Source organism: Cavia porcellus, unplaced genomic scaffold (assembly GCF_034190915.1).
Source record: "Cavia porcellus strain 051 isolate PalLab524CR breed Dunkin Hartley unplaced genomic scaffold, mCavPor4.1 scaffold_27, whole genome shotgun sequence".
Lineage (NCBI taxonomy): Eukaryota > Metazoa > Chordata > Mammalia > Rodentia > Caviidae > Cavia > Cavia porcellus.
In genome coordinates this window covers 52,237,911-52,260,606 of record NW_026947510.1, presented here as the reverse complement: position 1 = coordinate 52,260,606, position 22,696 = coordinate 52,237,911, and the positions used below count along the sequence as shown (strand labels likewise).

Below are 22,696 nucleotides of genomic sequence, written 5' to 3'. Positions count from 1 at the left end.
TAGCCTCTGGTTGTGTCCTGCTCGATTCTGGCCTAAAAAGGCAACTGCTTGGGTTTCTGGAGTTGGACAGGCACCCACAGGAAGCCACCGTGGAGGGCGTGGACGGGTTGGCTCAGGCAGGCCTGGGCTTCAGGGTCCAGAACCGCCGCTTCCCTTAACTCTTGTGAAGCTCTTTCCTCTCTGATGGCTTAAAACAAACAACACTGGGGTCAGATTAAAAAAGAGCAAGTTTTATTTTGGTGGGAGATTGAGGAATTGATGGGTATATTTTGCCTTTGTTTTTGAAACCCTTTAACTTATGTGTGGTTTAAGCAGACTTCCAAGAGGCCATTCAGTGGCAGACAGTGCAGGTCTGCTTGCCGTCACATCCGTACCCTGCCCAAGGGAGCACGCCTGGGATCAGCCCTCTCAGAGAATGGTTAGACGGCACAGCTCAGGGCCATGCAAGTGTTCCCAGCGCCCTCCATGCCAAGAACTGCCCTTCTGGGGGTTCATTGCCAAGAGGTGCACCAGGTAACAGGAGGATACTCTTTAAAGTGGTTGGTTAGGAACCAGACATGTGGTGCATTGCTGTAATCCCAGCACTTGGGAGGCCGAAGCCGGAGGATCACTGGAAGTTCAAGCCCTGCCTGGGCTGCATATGTGAGTGGGTTGCTCTGAACTGAATAACGGCCTCCTCTCCAAAAAAGTGCCAGAGTTTAAGATGATTCCTGTGGAATATTACACAGTAGACTTGTTCAACAAAGAGGCCTAGAAGTCATGTGTTCTGGGTTCAAGTCTTCCCCAGCTTATGTGACTGGGTGAAGTTACAGTTACAGGACTGCGCCCTGAGCCACACCCTCCACCCCTTCCTCCCCTGTGTATGAAGCCTTAGAATAAGAAGGATCAACAAACCTAGCCCCAGAGGGAAGAGATGAAAGCCAGATGAAATGCAAAATGTGAATTTTCTTCTGTCTAGGACAGTTAAATACCAGGTGTTTCCATCAGCCAGGACTACAAGCCCCCCCCCCCCCCCCCAAAAAAAAGGAGAGAAATGGACCTTTTGTGGGAGTTTTGCAGGAATTTAGGGGGAATATTTTACTTACATTTTTTTGAAAACTTTTACATTATGTGCACTTTAACTTCAAAGAAGTCTTTACTGCAAGGTCCCAGGCAGAGTGGGCAGAAGTGGCCATGAGCTGCCTGCTACATTTCATAGAATCCTCCCAAGCCTGCTTTCTGTTGTGCCCTTGTTTAGTTCTGAGCAGCTCTTTCGCATCCCTGGTGTTATAAATGAGATACAGAGATTATCACTGGGGTCGCTCCACCCACCTGCGTCGTGGAGAAGCAAGCATTAGCCAGTCCGCGCACACACCTGTCAGTAGCTGCTTGGGCCCGGGAGCTCGTACCTGCCACTGGTGGGAACAGAGGCTGAGGTGCATGCTCCTGGGCCGGCTGGCGAGGCAGCCTCTCAGGAACGCCACTGTCCAGCATGACCTTGCAGCCCGCCCTACCCAACTTCATATTGATCTTGGCACTGCTGCTGACCCACGTCATTGCAGCAGAGCTGTGAAACCAAATAAGCTGTGTCCTTGACTGGGCTCTCAGTCCTCACCCTCGCTGAAAGGGACACTCTGCGGAGAGGGGTTGCTGAGAACAAGTGGGTTCTTCAGGGAGAGAGGCAGCCCTTCCGTTAGTGCAGCCTTGGGGACAAGCTTTGTGTCCATCTGGCAGTGTGGCTGTGTCTCCAGAGCTCTGTGGTCCTCAGGTGTGAGCAGCATTGGTCCATGATGGTCTCACCACCAAGGCCGTGAATGGGGGTGGTGTGAGAATCCTGGGGCAGCTGCTAGGCTGGGCTTTTGGCAACTGCTGTCGTGTTCCTGACCCACCCATGCCAGGGCTGGTTAAAGGCCTACCCAGATTTTCAGTGTGGGCCAAGGCTGGGCCGGGGCCTATAGGCTGGAGAGCCCAGAGTCTTTCAGAGCCATGCTTTTAATTGGGTTCTTTGCTGAGTCACCAGGGCTTGCCTGCTGGGGTGAATAGACTTTGATGGGAGCTATCACCTTCGTAGTAGCTGCTGGAGAGAGGGGGCTTGTTGAATTGTAACCAACTCTCCCTTGTGAAAGGGCATGTGGTTCTTAGCCTCCAATTTCCAGTAAATGCTTGTCGAATGTTGTGGAATATGATCCTCTTGGCTTCCCATATCACACCCAACTCACCAATGGTTATGGCCCAACTCCAGCATGGCGGACACAGACAGAGGGGCCAGGTAGATCTGGGTTACAGTCTCATTCCATGACTGAGCTGGGCATCTGTGAACAAAAGGCTTGCCCACTCTGTGTCTGCTTCCTCATTTACAAACTGAGACGTTAAAAGCTCTTTTGCAGGGTGATTGATGTTTAAGGCAGATAGTGACTACACTGAGCTTGATACTGAGCAGCAAATATTTAAAAACAGTTTCTTTTTTTTTCCTTCTCCTGGTAGGGGTCCCATGAAGGACAGTGATTCTCACTGGCTGAGGTGATGAAACTCTTGGCGGGCGGCAGACCTTGGATCTTTGTGAGGAGAGGGTGGAGTTGAAGCAGTTCTCTCTGTGCCACGATGGGGACTTGTCTTATCCTTTACGGGTTCGAGGTCATTGCGGAAGCTGTTGTGAAGCAGCGTCTGGTGATAGCCAGTGCTCTGTACTCATTGCAAATTTGTGGGCAGGACGGGGACTGAATGGGGAGGCTGCTAGCCAGGGGTCAGATGCATGCAGGGAGGCAGAGAGCGCCGGGATTTACCCTGGCAGAGAGAGGCCGCGATCTGTCTGGTGGACTGGCCAGGGTGGACGTGTTGACAGCTGAACCTAAGCTGCCAGTGTTCCGAGCGCGGCTGCTCTGTGCGCCCTGGACCCCGGCCCTGCAGGGAAGGCGGGGACGGCCAGGTGCGCCCCAGCCGCTGCCTTGCCTGGCTTTGCTTGCTGCCGGCAAACTCTGGGCCCTCCTTTCTCCGGAGTGGTCCTTGCAGGGGGATGATGCCATCTGGTCCCCTGCAGGGGGCTGCAGGGTTGGCTTGTGCAGCAGAGTTAACAAAACCACTAGCTGAGAAAGCTAGTGAGGGTGAGCAGGCTTCCTTGAACCTGTCTCCCTCATGTCAAACAAGTGAGCCCCAAATTTCCTGGAAAATGGCTTCTCCTGGAGTGAGTCCAGGTGAGCCCCCAGCCTTGATCTGGAAGCCATTTAAGAAGCTAGATAAGAAGGCCCAGGTGGCCACTCTTGTTCTTTGCCTCCCAAGCCCCTGGCCTCCTTGGCGATCAAGTCCCTGTGGAATCTGGAAACTTGAAAGCCCCACTGACTCTGGCTTTGCAACTGGGTCCTTCCTGAATTTCCGAGCCTGGGGAGCAGGGAGTAGGGTTGAGCTCAGAAGAAAACAACCTGAGTTCTGGGCTTGGAGTTGCTTCCTCTGGTGCCTGTGGGCGGAGTGTCCAGAGCTTCAAGTTTTGTTTCAGTTTACTCAAAGCAGTCCCTTCTGAATCCCAGCTTGTTCCTTTGAACTGGAAAGACTGTTGTGGGAAGGCCACAGCCTAGAAGTTGAAGTCATCATTGGGGGAGCCCCTTCACCCCAAGGAGGTTCTCTTGTCCATGTATAAAGTGGGGGTCATAACACGAACTGTAACTACGGTGAAGATCTTTGGAGACAGTGTGTGAATGTGTTTCACAAACTGGGAAACCACACAGATGCAAGAGATTATTATTTTCTCATTTTTATTTTCAAACGAGTTTTGAGAAAAGCAAACCACACATGTGCTTTGGGTTTCGTTGCCCCATAAATTGGGAATGACACTGTCGCCTGAGTGCCCCCAGAGGGAGGCACTTTTCTTACTGTTTGCTGTAATGTGTCCTGGGCCTTCCTGTACCTGACTTTTTCCCCCCCTGATCTTATTTCTTTGGGTTGAATAATCAAGATGGTGCAAAAACCTGCTAACAGTACATATTGGTCATTAGTTAACTGCAAAATAAGAAAGCTTTAAAAAAATTTTTAAAAAAAATTTTAAATTGGAAACTTCCCATTGTGCAGTTGTAGTGAGAGTTGTCTTTTTTTGGCTCTGTAGAAACCTGTTTTTATTGGAAGTCCTCTGAAATTCTGGGTTGCTTTGCTACCTTAGCAGGCGTGTGGCACAGTGACTACAGCTGTATCTGTCTTTGAGACCCTTGCGGTCATCATGTGGCATAGTTTTGTGCATAGATCGTAGAATGAGGCGTCTAACACAGTTTCTAAGACTCTCTGCTGTCAGCTTTTGACCATAACACACATCTTTTCCCCAAAAATGTGGAACAGGAAAATCCTGGCAAATTGTATAGTCTGTTCTCAGAGAATTTTATCGTATTAGATTTGCACAGAGAAAAGGTAAGCAGTCTTGGTGTGGTGGGTGTAGAGGTCTCTAAATTTTGCCTCCTCTCTCCCATAGGTCCTGGCTGTGAGTGACCATGGCGCAGCAAGCTGCTGACAAGTATCTTTATGTGGACAAAAACTTCATCAATAACCCGCTGGCCCAGGCCGACTGGGCCGCCAAGAAGTTGGTCTGGGTGCCTTCCGACAAGAGCGGCTTCGAGCCGGCCAGCCTCAAGGAGGAGGTGGGCGAGGAGGCCATCGTGGAGCTGGTGGAGAATGGGAAGAAAGTAAAGGTGAACAAGGATGACATCCAGAAGATGAACCCGCCCAAGTTCTCCAAGGTGGAGGACATGGCCGAGCTCACGTGCCTCAACGAAGCCTCGGTGCTGCACAACCTCAAGGAGCGCTACTACTCAGGGCTCATCTATGTAAGTGGCTCCGGAAGGCGGGATGCCTGGGCTCCCCAGGCAGTCAGGGGCTCTAGGGAAGGCTGAGGCTGGCGTTTCAGTGTCCTGCTGGGATGTTGGCATGGCATTAAAGTTTTTCTCTTTCCTGTACAGTCAGAAATGCAACAGAAAACCTGTTTTAGGTCAGTACAGGAAGAAAGAACATGCTGTGTCTCAGGGGTGCCCATCTGCTGGCCTTGAACCTCTCATCTTGGGGGAGCTATGCAGGTTCAGGCCAATGTCATGAATTCCCTCTAATGTAGGAGATCCCCTCCTCTGGCTTTCCCCATGTTCCTCCTATGTCACTTGGGCTCTTCCCCGTTCCTATTTAGCCCAGGCTCATTTTTAATATCTTTGCTGTCTGTTCCCAACAGAGGCGTGTGGTGTGCTTCCTTCAGAAGGACTGTGTGTAGAGCTGAGGCAAACCACCAAGACGGAGCCTGGGATCAGGAGTGTGTTAGCATTGATTCCAGGCTCGGCATGTCACAGGGGAAATGTGACGAGGCCAGAGACGGCAAGTGCAAAGGCCCAGAACATGCAAAAGGCCAGGAAAGTCTTTCTAGTGGTACCGTGTTTGCAGAAGACAAGCTCATCACCATGTCGGGATGAGCCTTTTCCCAGCCCCTTGGCAATAGCTCCGGCTTCTTTTTTTATCCTTTTTTTTTGTTGTTGTTGTTGTTGTTGGTACTGGGGATTGAACTCACGACCGTGCACTTGCAAGGCAGGCGCTTATGCTGCTGAGCTAAATCCCCAGCCCCAGCTCTGGCTTCTTATGCCCTGGAGTCACGAGGATCTTTCTAGAAGAATCCTCAGGTTTTGTTCAATTCAAGTTATTTCCTTCGGGCTTTTGATCCCAATAGGGAAGGAATATCTGGTTCTTATTCTTCCTAAGATAGCTCTTCACTTAAACATGCTTCTGTAGACACCTTGGTCTTCATGTCACAGGGCTAAAGAACATTTCCCAGTGTTTTTAAATGGGCGGGAATGTAGACTCTCCAGAGGCTTTATGGCCCTCTCATTTTGCAGACGGGAAGACCAAGTCTCAGATCCGGGGCTTTGCTAGTGATCACAAGTGTGATGGAAGGGGAGACAGTGGGCTCTTCCTGCTGCAGAGGTGGTAAGGGCCTCCCACAGGGCCGTGCATTCTCTGTATGATTTTGGGGCAGCTTCAGTACACGTTTCCACACTGCTGCCCCCATATTGGACTGGGACTGCTGAGTGCCTTGCCGTGTGCTGAAGTCCTCAGTTGAGCCCCAGGCCATTTTGGGTGGCCCAGAGGTCCTAACGGGCCAGACGTGTGCAAGGCCTGCATTACCCTGCTGATGGCTCAGTCGGTCTTGAATAGGGAGGTCCTCATTTCCTGCCGCCGGCAGCCACCCTTTGGTGATGGGCCTGATTAGTCGGGATTTGTCAGCAAGCATGTAAGTGGATGTCTGGTTGGAAAAGTCTTCCTCTGTGGGCCTCTGCTTAGTCCAGCTTCTCCTGTAGCAGGTGGGGAGGTTGAGGCCCAGAGATACTAGGGCACTCACGTGGGGTCCCACAGTAAAAGCTGGCGGGGATGAGACTGGAACTCATAGTTTCTTGCCTCTCTGCCTAGTTACCTCCCATTATTTCTTGATGATAGTATGTGTTGTCCAAATTAAAAATCTTTCTCCCTCGGGAGTGTCAACTACCGAAACTCAAAATTAGTGACCTGCAGAAAAGGGTAGAGGCGTCACCTGTCTGGAGGGATGCCACGGGAGCCACTGAACTGTTGTCTGGGAGTGGGACAAGCTCCTGACAGGCCTCCTAGCTCACGTTACACCCTTTTGCTGTGCCACGAAGCTGAGATGGTCTCAGTGCAGCAGCACGTGGGAGTTGGAGCCTCCAGGATCTGGTTTAAAGCTGGCCCTGGCCCTAGCTGACTGACCACAAGACATGGCTGTGTGGAGCCTCACTTCCTCATCCATGAGGATTCCGTGAGAACTTGAAGGTCTCGCAGCATGTTGCTCAGAGCAGGGCTTGTGCTCTGTGGTTGCTGGTATTTGTTCTAGTGAAGTAATTTCCCTTCCTTTGCTTGGCCTCTTACTGGTGTCTTTTTTTTGGTATGGCACTGGGTGGGGGTGGGGTCCAACCTCAATGCTAGGCAAACACTGTGCACTGAGCTGCATTCCTTGCCTTTCTTACTTTTTTATGTTGAAGCAGTCTTGCCAAGTTGGCCAGGCTCATCTTGAACTTCTGATCCTTCTGCCTCAGCCTCCCATGTGTCTGGGCTTGCAGGTGTGTGCCACCCCCACCTGCTGGCTTCTGTTTACCTTGGGTCCCTTTAGCGATTCATTGGGTGGAAAAGGAGTCTGCTGCCTGTCTCAGTTGGCTGCAGGTGGTCTTTCCCTCCCATAGAGGAGAATAGTGGCTATTAAAGTGCATTCAGCTGGGGTGTGGCTTGGTGATCCCCTGCTCACCGTGCTCAAGGCCCTGGGTTCCATCCCCAGGACTGGGGAGATGAAGCCACACACAGCTGGAGCTGAAATGCCTTCCGTGTTAGCTGCTCTGCCTTTGCTCTGCAGGCAGCATGCATGCTTCACTGGCCGTGGGTGGGGTGATGGCAGCGAAGCGTTTTCTCCGGAGCTGTTTTGCTTTGTGCTGTTGCTTCCCAGGTGCGGTTCCTCTTCCTCAGACCACCTTCCATCTGACGGCATCGTTGGGTTGGGGGCAGCTGATTGTCCTGCCTTTGTCCTCGTGAGACCCCGGCAGATGTCAAGCTTGGGGCGATCAGGGCCACTGGTCCTGCGTGGGCAGGGGCTGCTGCCACTTTCACAGTCTGTATCACTGCACTCAAGGTTCTGAGTGGTGACCTTGGGAGCCTTTATGCCACATGTTTGCCTGGCATTGTGGGCGGCATGGCTAATTCTGCACCACAGCTGCTCTTTTTCTTTGTGTGGGGGGGTTGTGAGGCCCTGGGACAGGGGGCAGCTGGGCACAAAGAGCCTCTGTGGCCTGTGAATGGAGCAGCTCCCTGCCGTGGCCGTGTCGGAGCAAAGCCACTCACAAGTGTCCATGCCTCTGTGAGCGTTCAGTGTGACCCCTTCCACCTGAGCTACATGCTTGTTCTGCAGGGCTGGCCAGTTTGATGGCGTGGATTAGCCAGGGAACTCAGAACCTCCGTCGACCCCTCCCTAGGACTATCGCCCAGCCCGCTTCCGGAAGACTTGTCCTAATGCCCATCTGTCCACTTCTGCTGCCCTGGCCAGCTGTTTGCAGACATCTGCCTCCATGGCAGTCCCTGCACGTGTGACCATGTGTCCTTGGCTTTCATGGGGCAGGATGTACTCAAGTGTGGGTTTTCTCCAGCCCCAGGAATAAACTCTGATTGTGTTGAGCCCCTGGGATGATTTTGCTGCCCAGCCTCCTATCTTATCTCTACCCAGCATTTGCCTAAGGTGACACCAGAGGTGCCTGCTTCATTCCTCTCCTGCAGAACCCAAACCACAGGCTGCAAATAGCTTGTTCGGACTTCTTTTGCTTTTTTTTTTTGGTCTTTTTGAGAGAGGTCTCCCTATGCAGTAGCGCAGGTTGGTCTTGAACTTGCAACAATCCTCCTGTCTCAGGCTTCTGAGCACTGGGATTACAGGAGTGTACCACCATGCCCGCCTGCTACTGCTGCTGCTGCTTCTTTTTGTGGACTTCTTTATGTTAGAGCTTAACTGGTTCCTTGTGAAGAAGGTAGTTAGAGGGAGAACAAATGGCCATTATCCCAGGGATAAAGGAAATTGAGGGCCCTGCACCCCCTCCACAAAGAAAAGAGGCAGCTGCATATTCCTGTTCAGGTCTGACTTGGTTGTCCTTCAGTATGCAGATGGTGTGTACTTGATGGGCTCCTTTGGGTTCTGCCTTCATCTGGCTTCTGCTTGAAAACTCCAAGGATGCACATTTGGGAAGAGTTTGGGAGTTTGGGAAGAGCCTTTGTCTTCATACCTAGTGCCTGTGAGAATCCTGTCTTTGGGTTCAGCCAGGAGATTGGCTTCTGTTTTGGGGGAACAGATAAAGGCACGGGGAAGGAGCTGGTTGACAACACTGTGCAGCCCTTTGCTGCCAGCTACTCTGGAATCCAGTGAGTAGTGAACCATCTGTGCCCATTTTACAGAAATGTAGGGAGAGAGGTGAACAGACTTGCACTTGCTGGTATTTGAACTCAGAATATCTGACTCTAGGTGTCTGATTTTAACCAAGCCAAGTCAGAGTTGAAATATTGGGTACATTTTACACATCTCATGTTAAAGTTATTGTCTCCTCAAGAGACAACCTGAATCATGGAGAAGCCACTGGATAGGAAAGTGGTCTTTATGTTTTCAAGGAATTTACACATGAACATCTCTAGAAGATTCCTGGGGGAGAGAAGTGTCAGTGATCCATTAGCCCACAGAAAACCGGTTGGTTCAGGGGCAGGCTAGGGAGGCTTAAGCTGGGGAGGCTTAAGCTTGGCTATCTCTGAAAGTTCTTCAGCGAAGAATAATTCATGTTTCTGCACAGTTTTCTGGGCTGCAGCTGAATGTTTTCTCTGTGCATCTCTCACAATGACAGACACAACTCCTATTGTCCTGGGATCTGAGTTTTATAACTGGACTTCTGTCTGCCTTGCCACTGATCTTGCCTGATTGCATACTGGCCACTGGGCGTGATGGTGCACGCCTATATTCCCAGCACTTGGAAGGCCGAGGCAGGCGGACTACAAGTTTGAGGCTAGCCTGAGAAATTGAGCAATTTAGCAAGACCCTGTCTCAATGTGAAACGCAATAAACAGGCTGGCGATTCTGCTCAGTGTGAAGAGCTTGGGTTCAGTCCCCAGCACTGCAAAAACAAAACCGAGACATACAAAGCTGACAGCCATTGTGTAGGTTAGAAGGTGCGGAGAGAAGACCTGGGTGCGTCTCCACCTGCACCAGCCCTGTGGGAGCAGAACACCAGGGAGGGCGCTCGTGTCAGGCCGACAAGGTGGGCTTTGAAATGGCAGGTTCTTTGCCGCACACCGCACGCCGTGCACTTCCTAATGCACTCCTCTTTGCCCCTCTTTTCTTAGACCTATTCAGGCCTGTTCTGTGTGGTCATCAATCCTTACAAGAACTTGCCCATCTACTCTGAAGAGATCGTGGAAATGTACAAGGGCAAGAAGAGGCACGAGATGCCGCCCCACATCTACGCCATCACAGACACTGCCTACCGCAGTATGATGCAAGGTGAGTGCCACCGTGCACAGGGAGGCCAGCGCTGCCCGTCTCGGGGCTCCGTCTTCATCTGTAGTCTCACTGACGCCTCTGCAGGTGCCAGTTCACAGTTGGTGTCCTGATCCCGTGGCTGGCGATGGGCAGTGGGTCATGGAGCTCTGTGAGCTGTTGTATCAGAGCCAAGGCCATTGGCTAAAGGACATGTTTGTGTGTTGCTGGAATGTTCTGGAAGCTTTAAAAAAATACGTTTCCTAATTATTTTTCCAGTTTCTTACTGTTTTCAGGCATGTTTATACTAGTCATCTCTTCCAAGCCCTTCCATCAATTACTCCTTTTTCTCTCTGTAAGTTCTCTTTATTCTTTTTTGTGCCTTCATGGCAAGAAAATGCTTGAGTATTTTTCTGTCCTTAGAAAGCATCACAAAGTCTCTTCTGGCCCCTGCATCCCTCTGGCTGGTCCTGTGCCCTTTGTCTCATCCTGGTGAAGCATTTTGGAGGGAGTGTCTGCTCCCCACTTGCATTCTGCCTCCACTTGGTCACACCACTCACCCTGCTTGGCCAGACTGTCACCCTTCCCGCGTGTTGCCAGCCCCACTGTGCTCCTGAGCTCCTCTCTTCCTTCTCTGCTCCCTGGGGCCGGATGGTCTTGCCCTTCCCACAGCCCTGTCAGGGCGCACCCGGCTTCTGCCTCCCGGTCTGCCGTCCCCCTCTCATGGCACTTTACCCTCTCGTGTGGTGCCTTTCCAGGACTTGTCCTCAGCCTCTGCTCCTCACTTTTTTTTGTCTTTTTGAGACAGGGTCATTCTATGCAGTTCAGGCTGGCCTTGAGCTCACTTTGTAGCCCAGGCTGGTCTCGAACTCGCAAGGATCCTCCCACCTCAGCCTCCCGAGTGCTGGGATTACAGTGTGAGCCACCACGCCGGCTCTGCTCCTCTCACTTTTGAGTGTCCTTCTGGATAATGGCTTCGCTCACTGGGGTAACTGTTTCTGTCACTCCCTGGCTGGAGATTGTCACTGTCACCTCCAGCTGCTTCCTCCCAGTGGCCTAGAACCTGGCTTTATAACAGTTTCCTCTCTTCTCTTTCGAGTGTTTAACAGTAGGTTTTCTCTCAACATTTCTGACCCCCGCCCCTAGCCCCGTGATCCTTAGTTACAGCTGTGGTCTGCTATCCTTCATTCTCACGGGGTCCTCTCTGCTGCCACCAGCCAGTCATCTTTCTAGAATGCACACGCTGATAAATTGTGAAATGCTGCCCCAGAGATGACACTCAGACTTGCTCAAGGCAAGTGTTGTTCTTTATAATGGGCCCCTGCTCACCTCTCCAGGTTTGCACTGTAGGAAGCTCCTTGAATTTCATTTCTTCCTTTTTTTGGTACCTAGGATTGAACTCATGACCTCGGCTTGCTAGAGAGGCACTAGGCCACTGAGCTGTGTATCCCCAGCTCCTTGAATTTCTTGAGCAGGTTTTCCTGCCTCAGAGCACTGTACCTGCTCCATCTGTCTGTGGTCCCTGGCAACTCTCTCCTCTTACAAAAACATGACTGCTGCTTTATGCCCACCAGGGAAAAGATCTGGGCTAGTTTTGCATCAGAGCCTGGTAGTGTTTACATTTTTATTTTTTATCCATGATTTGGACAGGGCTCGTGTTTCCTTTCTATTTCTATAGCTTAGCTAGGAACCTGGCATATGTAATCCTAACTCAAATCTGACTTGGGGCAGGGCTGTGTTCTCCTGTCTTGTATCGATAGTGGTTATTGCTTTGTTTTCTGTTTAAGCAGTGCAGCCCATCAGGCAGTGGCAGTGATGAACCTTGGTGTATTTCAGCTTTGTCCTGGATGGGTGATTTAAAGCAGCAACATGTGTCTTCTGCCATTCATCATCAAGCTCATGATTTATGCAGCATGTACAAGTTCGGTGTAGCCGTTAGCTTATGTTCAGGTCTATCAAAATTCCTTGCAGAAGCCAGCCAGCCCTTTAGTTTTACTGTAGGATGTCAGTTTCAAAGTGCTAATGAGCACAGTCTGGTGGGAGAACATTCTGTGAGATTCCCAAAGAGTCTGAGTCTCTGTCTCTAGAGGTTATGAGTCAGTTTTCTCCTGGCTGTCTTCACTGGCCTCGTGCAGGAAGTGCACTCTGGGATCTTCAGCTGTCTGAACTGCTGAGTGAGGGCACGTTCCCACACTCAGATCCCGGATTCAAGTGACTCCCCAGCCCGCGGCTTGCTTTCCTGCGGGCCATTCTGATAGGACATTGCAGTGATCCAGAGACATGGGACTGGGCCACCAGATGTCCTTCAGATAACCTGGGGGGTTCTGTCCCCAAGAGATTGGTCAGTTTTTGTGTGTTCATTTAAAGAAATTGGGGAAGGGCCAAGACCTTCAACACTTGGGAATAGTTTCTAGATTATGGGGAGGAATATGCAGAGATCTGGAGCATTTCTTTTTCTTGTCCATACCAAAATGACCTTGGGAGGAGTGAGGGGCTGTCTCCAGTTACAAGGACAAGTGGATAGGCAGTTCTGTTTTTCTGCAGACCAGGGGTAGGGGATGGAGTTGCCAGTGTGGGAATCTGAAGTCTTGGCGTTTACTTTTTAATGGTCTGTGCAGATGTTGGGTCCTTGCATTTTCTGTCCTCAGTCTGGGAGGGTCCCATCTTGCCTTCTGCTTAGCATTGGGCTTTCAGTAGCTTTTTAGCTCCCATGTTGACCACTTGAGGTCATTTCTAAGTTGTGGGAAAGTTCCTCCAGTGGACCTGGAAAGCTGTTAGCACGCAACAGGTTTCTGGTTCTTAAGGCAGGGGGAAGCCAGTAACAGAAGTTACCCACATTACAAGTCAGTTTGTAGGTTTCCAAAAGGAGCTTTCGACTCCTGCCCTGAAATCAAGGCCAGTGAGTGGAGCCTTGGATTGCAGGTGGGGTGTGGAAGCTGCCACTCCCTGTTTCAGGGTGCAGTCCTAATGTGTGCTGCCCACCTGGCTTTCGGAGTAAACAGGTTTGTTCTGCTGCTCACTTCTTAAAAGTCACGACCAAATGGTTCCTTTTCTGCTTTTCCTTAAAACAAGAACTAGACAGAGATTTCCTTCCTGAGCTGGCTGTGGCTTAGAACATTCCTCAGTGATTCTACCAAATAAGGTAGTTGGTGACCTAGTCAGGGGACTTGTATGAGACAAGCTCTTTGACCCTTCCCAGGGAACTTCCTCCGTCTTTCAACTCTTAAATTCTCTGGTTTGTCTAGTTATTAGCCTATAGCAATTTCTTTTTTTTTTTTATCTGTTCCGGGGATCGAACTCACTACCATGTGCTTGCAAGGCAGGCGCTTATGCCGCTGAGCTAAATCCCCAGCCCCAAGCAATTGTTATTATTATTATTTTTTCAAATCCATTTTATTTCAAAGTGAAAAAGAAGAAAAAAACCCCAAAATTTCAAGACACATCAATCAGGTGGCAACAATGGTACATACATTGTACATTATCATCCCCAAATCATTCACCTGGAGCATAAGACATCTGCCTTCAATTGCCTGAACAATACCAGGACAAACCTTTCTCTTCAGCAAACTCAGAGAAATCAGTAGTATAACTACCTTAACTACTTTTTTATGTACGTGTACATAAGTTCTTTCTTTCAGCTTCTCATACCAGTGAGACAATACGATGTTTATATGTGTGTCTTATTTCACTGGTATGTTCTCAAGTTGCATCCATTTACCTATAAAAGTCTCCAGCTTGGGGCTGGGGATTTAGCTCAGCGGCATAAGTGCCTGCCTTGTAAGCAGGCAGTCGTGAGTTCGATCCCTGGTACCAATAAAAAAACGAAAAAGACAAAAAAAAAAAAATATGAAAAGTCTCCAGCTTATCTATCCTTCATTATTGCTGAGTAGTACTCCCTTGTATAAAAATACATCTTTTTTTATCCATTCTTCAGTTGATGGGCATTTAGGTTGTTTACAAGATCTGGCTGTCACAAATTGTGCTGCTAAAAACATGAGTGCACAAATATCTCACAGCAATTATTAATAGGCCTCCTTTTCACTTTCAGAAACATCCTACTTTTTTTTTTTTTTTTTGTCTTTTTTGAGACGCGGTCTCGCTATGCAGTTCAGGCTGGCCTCGAGCTCACTTTGTAGCCCAGGCTGGTCTCAAACTTGCAAGGATCTTCCCACCTCAGCCTCCCCAAGTGCTGGGATTACAGGTGTGAGCCATTATGCCCAGCTGAAACATCCTACTTTGAATGATAAATTATATGTCACTCTATTCATCAGGTAGAGCTGGGGTTCCCGGTTCTGGCATTACTGACAGTTGAGACTGGATTAATCTCTTGGGGAGGTAGTAGTGTCATCTTGAAAGCTGTGGGATGTTTAGAAGTGTCCTGGCTTCCAATCACTAGAAACCAGCTAACACCCTCTTCCTCCAGTTGTGATAACTAAAACTTTCCCCCAACATGGCCACCTCATATCCTCCAGGGAAGGGAGGGTGGCACAGTGGCCCCTCGTTGAGAGCCACCCACTAAGCTCTGCAGATTAGTTTTATTCTTGAGTGTCAGTTCGGATGCATCAGTAGCAGCTGCCTGGACCCTGGTGCTGGCAAGGCCTTGAGACTCTATGCCAAGGAATGCTGGACTGGATCACTGCTGTCTGCATGGGCGTGGGGTGGGGCACAGCAGCCATGGTGCCCCGGACCAGGCTGTGGAGATGGATGGTTAGCACGCCAGGCTGCTGAGAGATGCAGCGTATTACCAGTCACCGGAGGCCCTGGCAGCCCAGGTGGAAAGACAGGATGTGTCTGTAGACAGAGATCTGTTACGACGACGGTAACAGGTGTCAGGTGTCTGGTGGTCAGGAGAGTGTGGCTGCTCGGGGCTGCGGGGGTCGGGGAGGCACCGTGGAGGTCCATCCCGCCGAAAGCCTGCAGGTGTGTGAATGGCGGTTACCGTGCAGCCCAGAAATGCCACACGGTTTGTTTGTTGTCCTCCTCCCCAACCTTAGGTTTAATTAAAGCTGTGGTGGTGGGATCGGCCGCTCCTCCCTGGCCTGCTCTCCTGTCTGGTTCTTTCACTTCTCTGGCTGCCAACAGGTCCTCCAGCCTTTGGATGGGGCCATTCCCCTGGCCTCTGTGGTGGCCCCGAAGGCTCTGAACTGCCCCAGACTATGAGGGTGAGAGCATAAACTTGGTGCTCCTGCAGCTTGCTAGGGGTGGGGGACGTCCAAGGGCGGCCCAGGGGCTGCCTGAGGGGTTCAGTCGGCAGCAGCCTGTGATCTGTAAAAACCTGGCAGGGTCTGGGGGCTCTGTGGTCTCCCCACTGGGGAAAGCTAGTGTGCTTAGTTGACGGGTAGAGGAATGTGTCTTGAGCCCACTCTCCTCCCAGCACGGGTGGAGAGTAGCATGGGCCTCTTCCGTGTTAATTAGTTGCAATGCCAGGTTTGGTTCACTTTCAGTGAGTGCAGTATTTTAATGAGTTCCCGGCATTTCTGGGGGAGACAGCAGTAGGGTCTGCTTCCGCTCCAGGCCAGAGGCACTCTGAGAACCATTTAACCCTTCGATCTGGGTTCCCCCTTACCTACCATCGCACGGCTGCCTCTCAGTGGCAGCTGCACCAGAAATGGGTGGTCACCGAACAGCTATTATGCATGCCCAGTGAGGGACCGCATTCCTCTTGAGTATTGACAAACTTCCCTGGGTAAACAAGGAAAGATAGGGTCCTCATGCTGCCTTCTCATCCACGTGTGGTCCATTTGGTAGGCACAGGGGCAGACTGATGTTCACTGTCTTTCCCCAAGGCCTGTGGAGTCAGCCTCAGAACCTGGAGAACCAGGGCCTCCTGGGGTGCTGTTGCCTCTCACCCTCTCCTGTGAGTTCCTGGAGGAATTCCCACTTCAGTGGTTAGGTGGAGTTTGGAGAGGCAGGAGGGGAGAGGCCTCCTTTCCCCTCTCCACATCTCTCTGCCTTGTGGAACCAGCTCCTTCTCACGGACTTCCCAAGGAGAGCTCTGTGTCATAACTACTGGATTAGCCTAAGTTGTGCCCATCAGTCTCATTTCTGGACGATCTTTCTAGGAGAAGAACCCAGGACTAATCGGTCCTTTGCAAGGATTCAGCTTTAAGCGCCTTGTGTTTTGTTTCTAGTAAAACCCACCTGGTGCACTGTGTTTTGCTCCAGGCTGGCTGAATGGGAGGTGAGAAGGAGATGGTCCTTAGAAGCTAGCGCATCGGGGGTCATTGAAGACTTGATCCGCTAGCCATCCACCCTCCCCAGTAACAAATAAGAATTTACACGTGAGGTCCCTAACACAGAACTCTTCTCTGCTTTCAGCCTGCAGTGAGCCCCGCTCGCTCCTGCTGCTGCTGCTGCTGCTGCTGCTGGTCACCAGCCTTCCTTCCTGACACCTCTGGTCTGGCTCTGAGGCTGCAGTGGGGCTGTGGCTCAGTGTGCCAGCACTGGACAGGGACACAGTCTAGGAAAATCGCTGTTTTCCTTCACCTGTCAGGGTTCTGGAATGAAGCTCAGTTAAGAACAAAAATAAAGCTAAAGACGGAAGTCTATTGAAAACCCACACGTATAAACGTTCTCTAGTCTTGACCCGGGCTGTCAGCGCATGTGACTTACAAACCCTTGAGTACCGTGCTTTTGGGGCAGACAGAGCTGCTTGGGTTTGGGGTGTCATCCCCTGGCTGGGTGACTCTTCACATGGCCTCCTCTGCCCAACCCGGCCCTGGTGGAAGCTGGCGGGAAAGGAAGCAGAATGTGTTGGGTTGCAGATTGTGTCTGTTCAGCCCCTTCTCCTGGGCAGTGGGCCTCTGGCTTCTTCAGGAAGTGCCTTCCTGCACTGTTACTGTCCCTCTCTTAGTGTGGATGTTCCTCGAGCAAGTGTGACTCAGTTCATCCCAGGGATGTCGAGTCGATCCCTTTGCGGGCTGTTTGTGGGCGACGACGGTTGTTGTGTTTCCTGGAGGCGTGGTCTCTCTCCCCGTATATCCCCTCGTTCTGTTGCCCTCTTCATCCTTGCTCCCTCCTTGGGAGCCCAGCTGTATGCAGAACCCTGGACTATGGCACGATCGCTTTCCAGGGTTCAGCAGGGCCCCTCCTGGCCTGTCTCTGTTTTTCCCCAAGGAGAATCTCAGGGAAGGATAGGTAGAGCCGAACTCTGCAGCCCTGAGGATATTTGCCATGGGGTGTGAGCACTCCCCTGTAGCTTTGAGTTTCCCTCCTGCCTGCCAGAGCTGCTCTGACTGGCTGTGCAGCAGCTTGTGGAGAACCTCTCCTCCCTACCCTGCTGAGGGAAAGCTGGACGCCGGCAGTTCTGGCCTTACTGGTGAGTTTGCTAGTGTGCAAGGAACTTACTTGTGTTCTGCTGGTGCATTTTGCCCAGAGAAATGCTTGTTGGGGCCTTGCTTATCTTCTGACATAACGGAAGTCAGGAGCCATCTCTGGAGCTGTGTGTTAATCATCCAGCCTGGTGGGGATGGCTGTCTGGCCTCTGCCTTCTGCATCTGGAGACCTGGGCCTCTTGGGCAAGTTCAAGCCAAGCTCCTTCCTGAGGAGCAGCGGGCCGGTGGGAAGAGGCACTGGGTGAAGTCCAAGTGTCTCTAGCTTGGCGCGCTGCTGAGTGAGTGTCTTCCCTGGTCTGGGCCTACCCCTGTGTCCTGGTGACCACAGGAGTTCAGGGGTACCCAGCTGGGATGTCGTCTTTGCTGGCTGACTGCTGGGCAAGGAGGCTCCTTGGTGGCTCCGAGAATTAAGGCCTCAGCGAATAGGAAGCAGTATTCTGCATGCATTCTCTCTCCCTTCTGTCTTCTTGCCACCTAAACTGGGGATTGTGGAGAAGGAAGTGGGTGGCCTGAAAGGCCATCCGTGTCCCATAGCAGAATGTTGGTGGCCCTTTGCAGCACTGAGGTGAGACCCTACTGGCATTATTACCTACTCTATAGGTGGGGAGGAACTTGGAGGAGAACTAGGAATCTGAGGCCTGAGTTCTCAGCCCATCTCTGTGACTTTGATCAAATCATTGTTTCCTGGGGTCCTGTGACCTGATCTCTAGATTGAGACAACTGAAGTGTCTTACACATTCCATTCCCCGAAGCCCAAGGTTATATACTTCGTGAAGCGCTTTGCACGTTGGCTTGAGACCCAGATGCTGCTGTCCATGGAGAAGTGACTCTGGAGCCTTAGAGTCTGCAGAGGGCTGCTCAGGGCTCCCCATCTCTGATGATACAGGGAAGGATCACCAGGTGCATGCAGCCTTCACAGTGAGCCATCCCAGGCTCCGCTCTGGAATTTGCATGAAAGCACAAGACCCTTCTGAGGCGGGAAGTTTGGAGCCTGTGTGTCACAGATCATCCCATGGGTCCCACCTCACTCAGGCACATTGTCAACTCTGAAACTACCCTCCCTTGTAGTGCTGTCTTGCTCATAGCCACTTCTCAGGCCCAGGGAGCCAGCGGCCCTGGAGATGGGTCCTGTGGGCAGTGCCCCGAGTAGCTCTATGGGAGCTCCTGGCTGGAACACCTGTGGGGTTCTATCTTGTGTGTCTGGCTGTGAGTCAATCCCTGGCAGCAACCGCTGGCGAACCAGGCCCCATTGCCTTCCTCCTATACTTCCTGTCGGGCTGATGTCACCGCTGTGTGAGCTTTGTGACCTTTTATGGGTAAGAATCAGCTCTTCTCTCGGAGGAAGTGAGTACGCGGTCCCCAGATCCTGGTACCTGGGTCAGAATGCCTGTAGTCAGGTTCACTTCCTCCCACCTCAGCTGGCCCTCTGCATGGTTGTTGCAAGCACCTTGTCCACACTGGTGGCCTCTGTCATCACATAGGCCCAGCCTTGGAGACCTTTTTAGACTGGAAATAAAATCAGGGCAGGGATGACTGGTCACTGTGGAGAATGCAACTCATGAAAGCCTTTCCTATGTCCAGAAGTGCTCAGTGGGGAGCTCAGAGGTGCAGAGAGTGGAGTGGTTAAGGACAGTGTTTAAGGTGTCTGCCTACCTAGAGGCCCCAGCCTGCCATTCCACCAGTGCTCCGAGCTGCTTGTTCTGCTTTCCGGAGGTGAGGGCACAGGCACTGTGGTGAGGCACAGAGCAGAGGGCGGGACTGGAAGCGCCAGAGCTTCCTTCTCTCAGGTGGCCTGGGTGTCTGCGGCCTGGTGGTTGTCACCTTCTGCTCGGAGGCACCCTCTGTTGCCCACCGCCCACTGCTCAGATGTTTGGGAAGATTTTTTAGGGAAAGATTGATTGCTGCTACTTTTCAGTCTGAAAAGCATGCCAGAAGACTCAGTCTTGTTCTGCCCCACGCCCCTTGAGATGGGACAAGAAGACGTAGGTGTCATTCCCACAGGGAGCCTGTGCACCAGCATTAGGTTGTCTGGTGGTGGTGCAGTCCCTACCCAGAAAGCACGGGATGAATCAGGTCAGAGCAGAATTCAGTCATCCTACTGTCCAGGCGGGAAACCTCTTGAGCTTGGGATCAGATCCTGAGCTTCTGTGAGCAGACACTTGTGTAGAACACAGTGAGTGGTCATTCTGGCCTTCTCTGCCTCCTGAGGTTCCTGAGGCCACAAGGTAACAGCTGAGCTCTGCCCAAGCACTGTGAGAACCTTCAGGATGTACAGGGCTACACGTGGGTCCCAGGCAGGTAGGTTTGCTGTGCTAAGCAGTGGGGACAGAGGTGAAAAAAATGAGAACAGCCTCCCATTGGTTTTGTTTCCAAAAGTATTTGTCCAAGTGAGGTTTTTGACAAAGCACGTCAAGATGGCTTTAAAGCGCATTTAGGCAGTATGGACAGTGGTAACCCGGCCTCAGGAAGTGCAGTTGAAAAGGCAGAGGGTGGAGCTGGGCATGGCAGGCTGGACGGGCCCTTGATGGGGAGCCCGGCTCTGGAGTTTTGGAATTCAGTATGTAAGCATTTGTGTGCGCCTGACCCTGTGTATGTGCGTGCGTGTGCTGTTATGTTTCTGCATACCCGTATGTCTGTGTATGTGTGCCATGTATGCGTGTGCTGCAGCTGTGTGCCTTGAGTGCTTGTAATGTGCACCTGAGTATCTGTGCCTGGTATTGGTTTTTCCTTTTTTTTTTTTTTTTGAGACGGCTTTTCTCTCTGTGTGGTCTGGCTGCCTTGAACTCACTATGTAGTCCAGGCTGACCTTGAACTTGCAGTGATCCTACTGCCTCAGCCTGCCAAGGGCTGGGATTAAAGGTGTGCGCCACCATGCTGGGAGGTGTGCGCTGGTTATGCATGCCTGTGCACACATGTCCGTATATGCTGTGTGTTACTGTGCCTGGGTGCCTTGGTACCTGTGTCCACATGGGACTGTTGCTGTGGCTGTTTGTCAGTGGGCAGATGAGCCTTTGTCCCTCTATGTGCACGCACCGACGCGTGCCACCCTCAGTGTGCGTTGGGGGCTCTGCTTCCTGTTTAGTAAAGAAGCCTTTGACTCCTCACATAGAGGAATTCCAGCCATCCCAGGGACTGGGCTTGGAGGCCCTGGGAAAACGGTTCCTTCTGGAAGGGATGGAGAATGTTTCCTTTTATGGTAGTGCGGCCGTTGTGGCTCACGACTTGCCAGCGCGCAGGTACATTCTTGCCTGCTTGTGAAGTGGTGACTAAACATGCCCACAGCAGGGCAGACCTCGGGGAGCTGCAGCGGGGGAGGGCAGGGCCCGGGTGGGGGGGGACAGACGTCTGCTTCAGCCCTTATCTGTGGCTGAGCTGAGTTGGGGAGCGAGGGATGAAAACTTCTGACTTCCCAGCCTGTCCCCTGCCTCCCTCTCTTATCATCCAGGCTCTGTCCTTGGTCTGTCCTTGTCTGCAGCCTTGAAGGACTCTGGTTTTGGGAACAAGGTGAGGGGGAAGAAGCCCCCTCCCGCACCTTGCCCCCGAGTGGTTCCCACAGGAGAGCAGGGGTGGGGTGCGTCTGTGAGCAGTGAGTGATAAACTCCCCAGTTATACCCTGTGAGCGCTTCTCAGGGTGGGGAGCAGGGCCACAGCTGAGGGGCAGCTGCTGCTTGTGTGCTGTGCTGGGCTTGTTTTTTCTTTTCCTTTTGGGCACCCTCTGCCCATCTGAATGACCGGAGGGTGGTCTGTGACTGGCCCTGTGTGCTTCTGAGATCAGCCACGCTGGAAAGCTCACCTAGGGCAGGAGGCAGGTGACCCGGGCGGTCACTGTCTGGTGGCATAGAGCAGCTGAATCCATTTCCTGAGGCCATGCACAGAGAAAGCCATGAGTCATCCTGCCAGTGCCGAGTCATGCAGGCCAGGGATGTGTCCTTCTGGAGCGAGCACCTGTGCGTCTGTCCAGTGCTGATCCTCCCCCGCTGCTTGCACTGTGCTCCCCAGTTGGTCCTCCTGCTGTCCAGCCCATGCCAGTGTGCCCACTGCAATGCTTTGTCCTGGGGCAGTAAACAGACAGTGACCATTTGGGAAGCTCACTGTCCATGGCGTGCCACAGCAGGTCTGCTTCAGGTGATTCTATTTCTCAAAATAACCCTGCACAGCAGTCAGTAGCAAGTCTACTCTGAGTTATGGAAACTGAGGCAGAGATTAATTACTTCGCTGCAGCTGAGCAGTGGGGAAGTAGCCTGATGCCAGCTGCAGGCTGCTGTGGCTTGTGGGGATGGGCGTGTTCCACAAAGCAGGGTAAGAAGGAAAAGAATGAGTTTGCATTTTCAGCTGCGGCTTAACATTGACCAATAGTACTGACCTGGGTCAGCCAGGTTGTCTTAAAGTGTATCCGTCAGGCTTAGCGCTCAAAGTGTGGGGTACCGCCATCCTTTCCATGCCTAGGGACCTGTGTTTTGTTTCTCCTTGCTGAGCTGACTCTGGACCCAGAGATCCAGCTGCCATCGACACATGTCAGAAGCTGGTATCCGTTCCGTGTTCCCTCTAAAGTCATCGTGGGGCGCCATGCACCTGGGGGACACCAGGCTGTGTGTTCTCATGTGGCATTGACACCTGTGTCTTGTCCCACACCACAGAGGAGGGGGCTGGGGCTCAGAGAAGGCTTTATACTGTCTCGGGTCTCACAGGCCCTGCCCCACCCCTGTTCCCTGATCCCTTACTCAGGGTTCCTTACTTGGATGGCGTCAGTGTTTAGACACCTGCCCAGGGCCTTGCTTTTGTGGCCTTAGTTCCAGCTGCAGACCTGTGAGGGCAGACTCCACCTTAGCGCTCTGTGAAGTCGCCTTGGGAAAGCTTTCCAGAGTTTACCTCCTGCACTGCAGGAAAGACAGGGCTGCTTGGGTGTCCTGGGGCAGGCAGCATGGTGTGGGTGCTAGGGCAGTGCCCTTGGAGAAGGTTCTGCCCTGAGCAAGACCACAGTCAGCCCGTGTGGGTGGTTGTGGGGCCTCCCACAGAACGGGCCTTTCAGGCTTTGTGCTTCTTGTCTGGGGAGCAGGAGCTTTGTGGGGTCGGCGCTGGGAGGTTTCTGAGTCTGGCTGAAAGTAACTTGTTGCTTCCTTTGTTTCAGACCGAGAAGATCAGTCCATTTTGTGCACGTAAGTGTCTGGGTGCTGGGGAGCCTCTTTTTTTTTTTTGTCTTTTTGAGACAAGGTCTCGCTATGCAGTTCAGGCTGGCCTTGAGCTCACTTTCTAGCCCAGGCTGGTCTTGAACTCACAACGATACTCCTGCCTCAGCCTCCCAAGTGCTGGGATTACAGGCATGAGCCACCACGCCCGGCTCAGGGAGCCTTGTTTTTACTCTGAACCATTTTTG

At 52.0% G+C, this 22,696-nt stretch overlaps 1 protein-coding gene across 1 annotated transcript in view; it reads left to right on the top strand.

Annotated features, from left to right (window-relative positions):
- Positions 1-22,696, top strand: part of Myh9 (myosin heavy chain 9) — an 84,035-nt gene that overhangs the window by 23,725 nt on the left and 37,614 nt on the right. The window contains exons 2-4 of the mRNA XM_003470459.3: positions 4,430-4,781; positions 9,856-10,012; positions 22,451-22,478. Of these exons, the coding sequence (XP_003470507.1) occupies positions 4,449-4,781; positions 9,856-10,012; positions 22,451-22,478 (518 nt within the window). The 5' untranslated portion in view covers positions 4,430-4,448. The remainder of the gene's footprint in view (positions 1-4,429; positions 4,782-9,855; positions 10,013-22,450; positions 22,479-22,696) is intronic.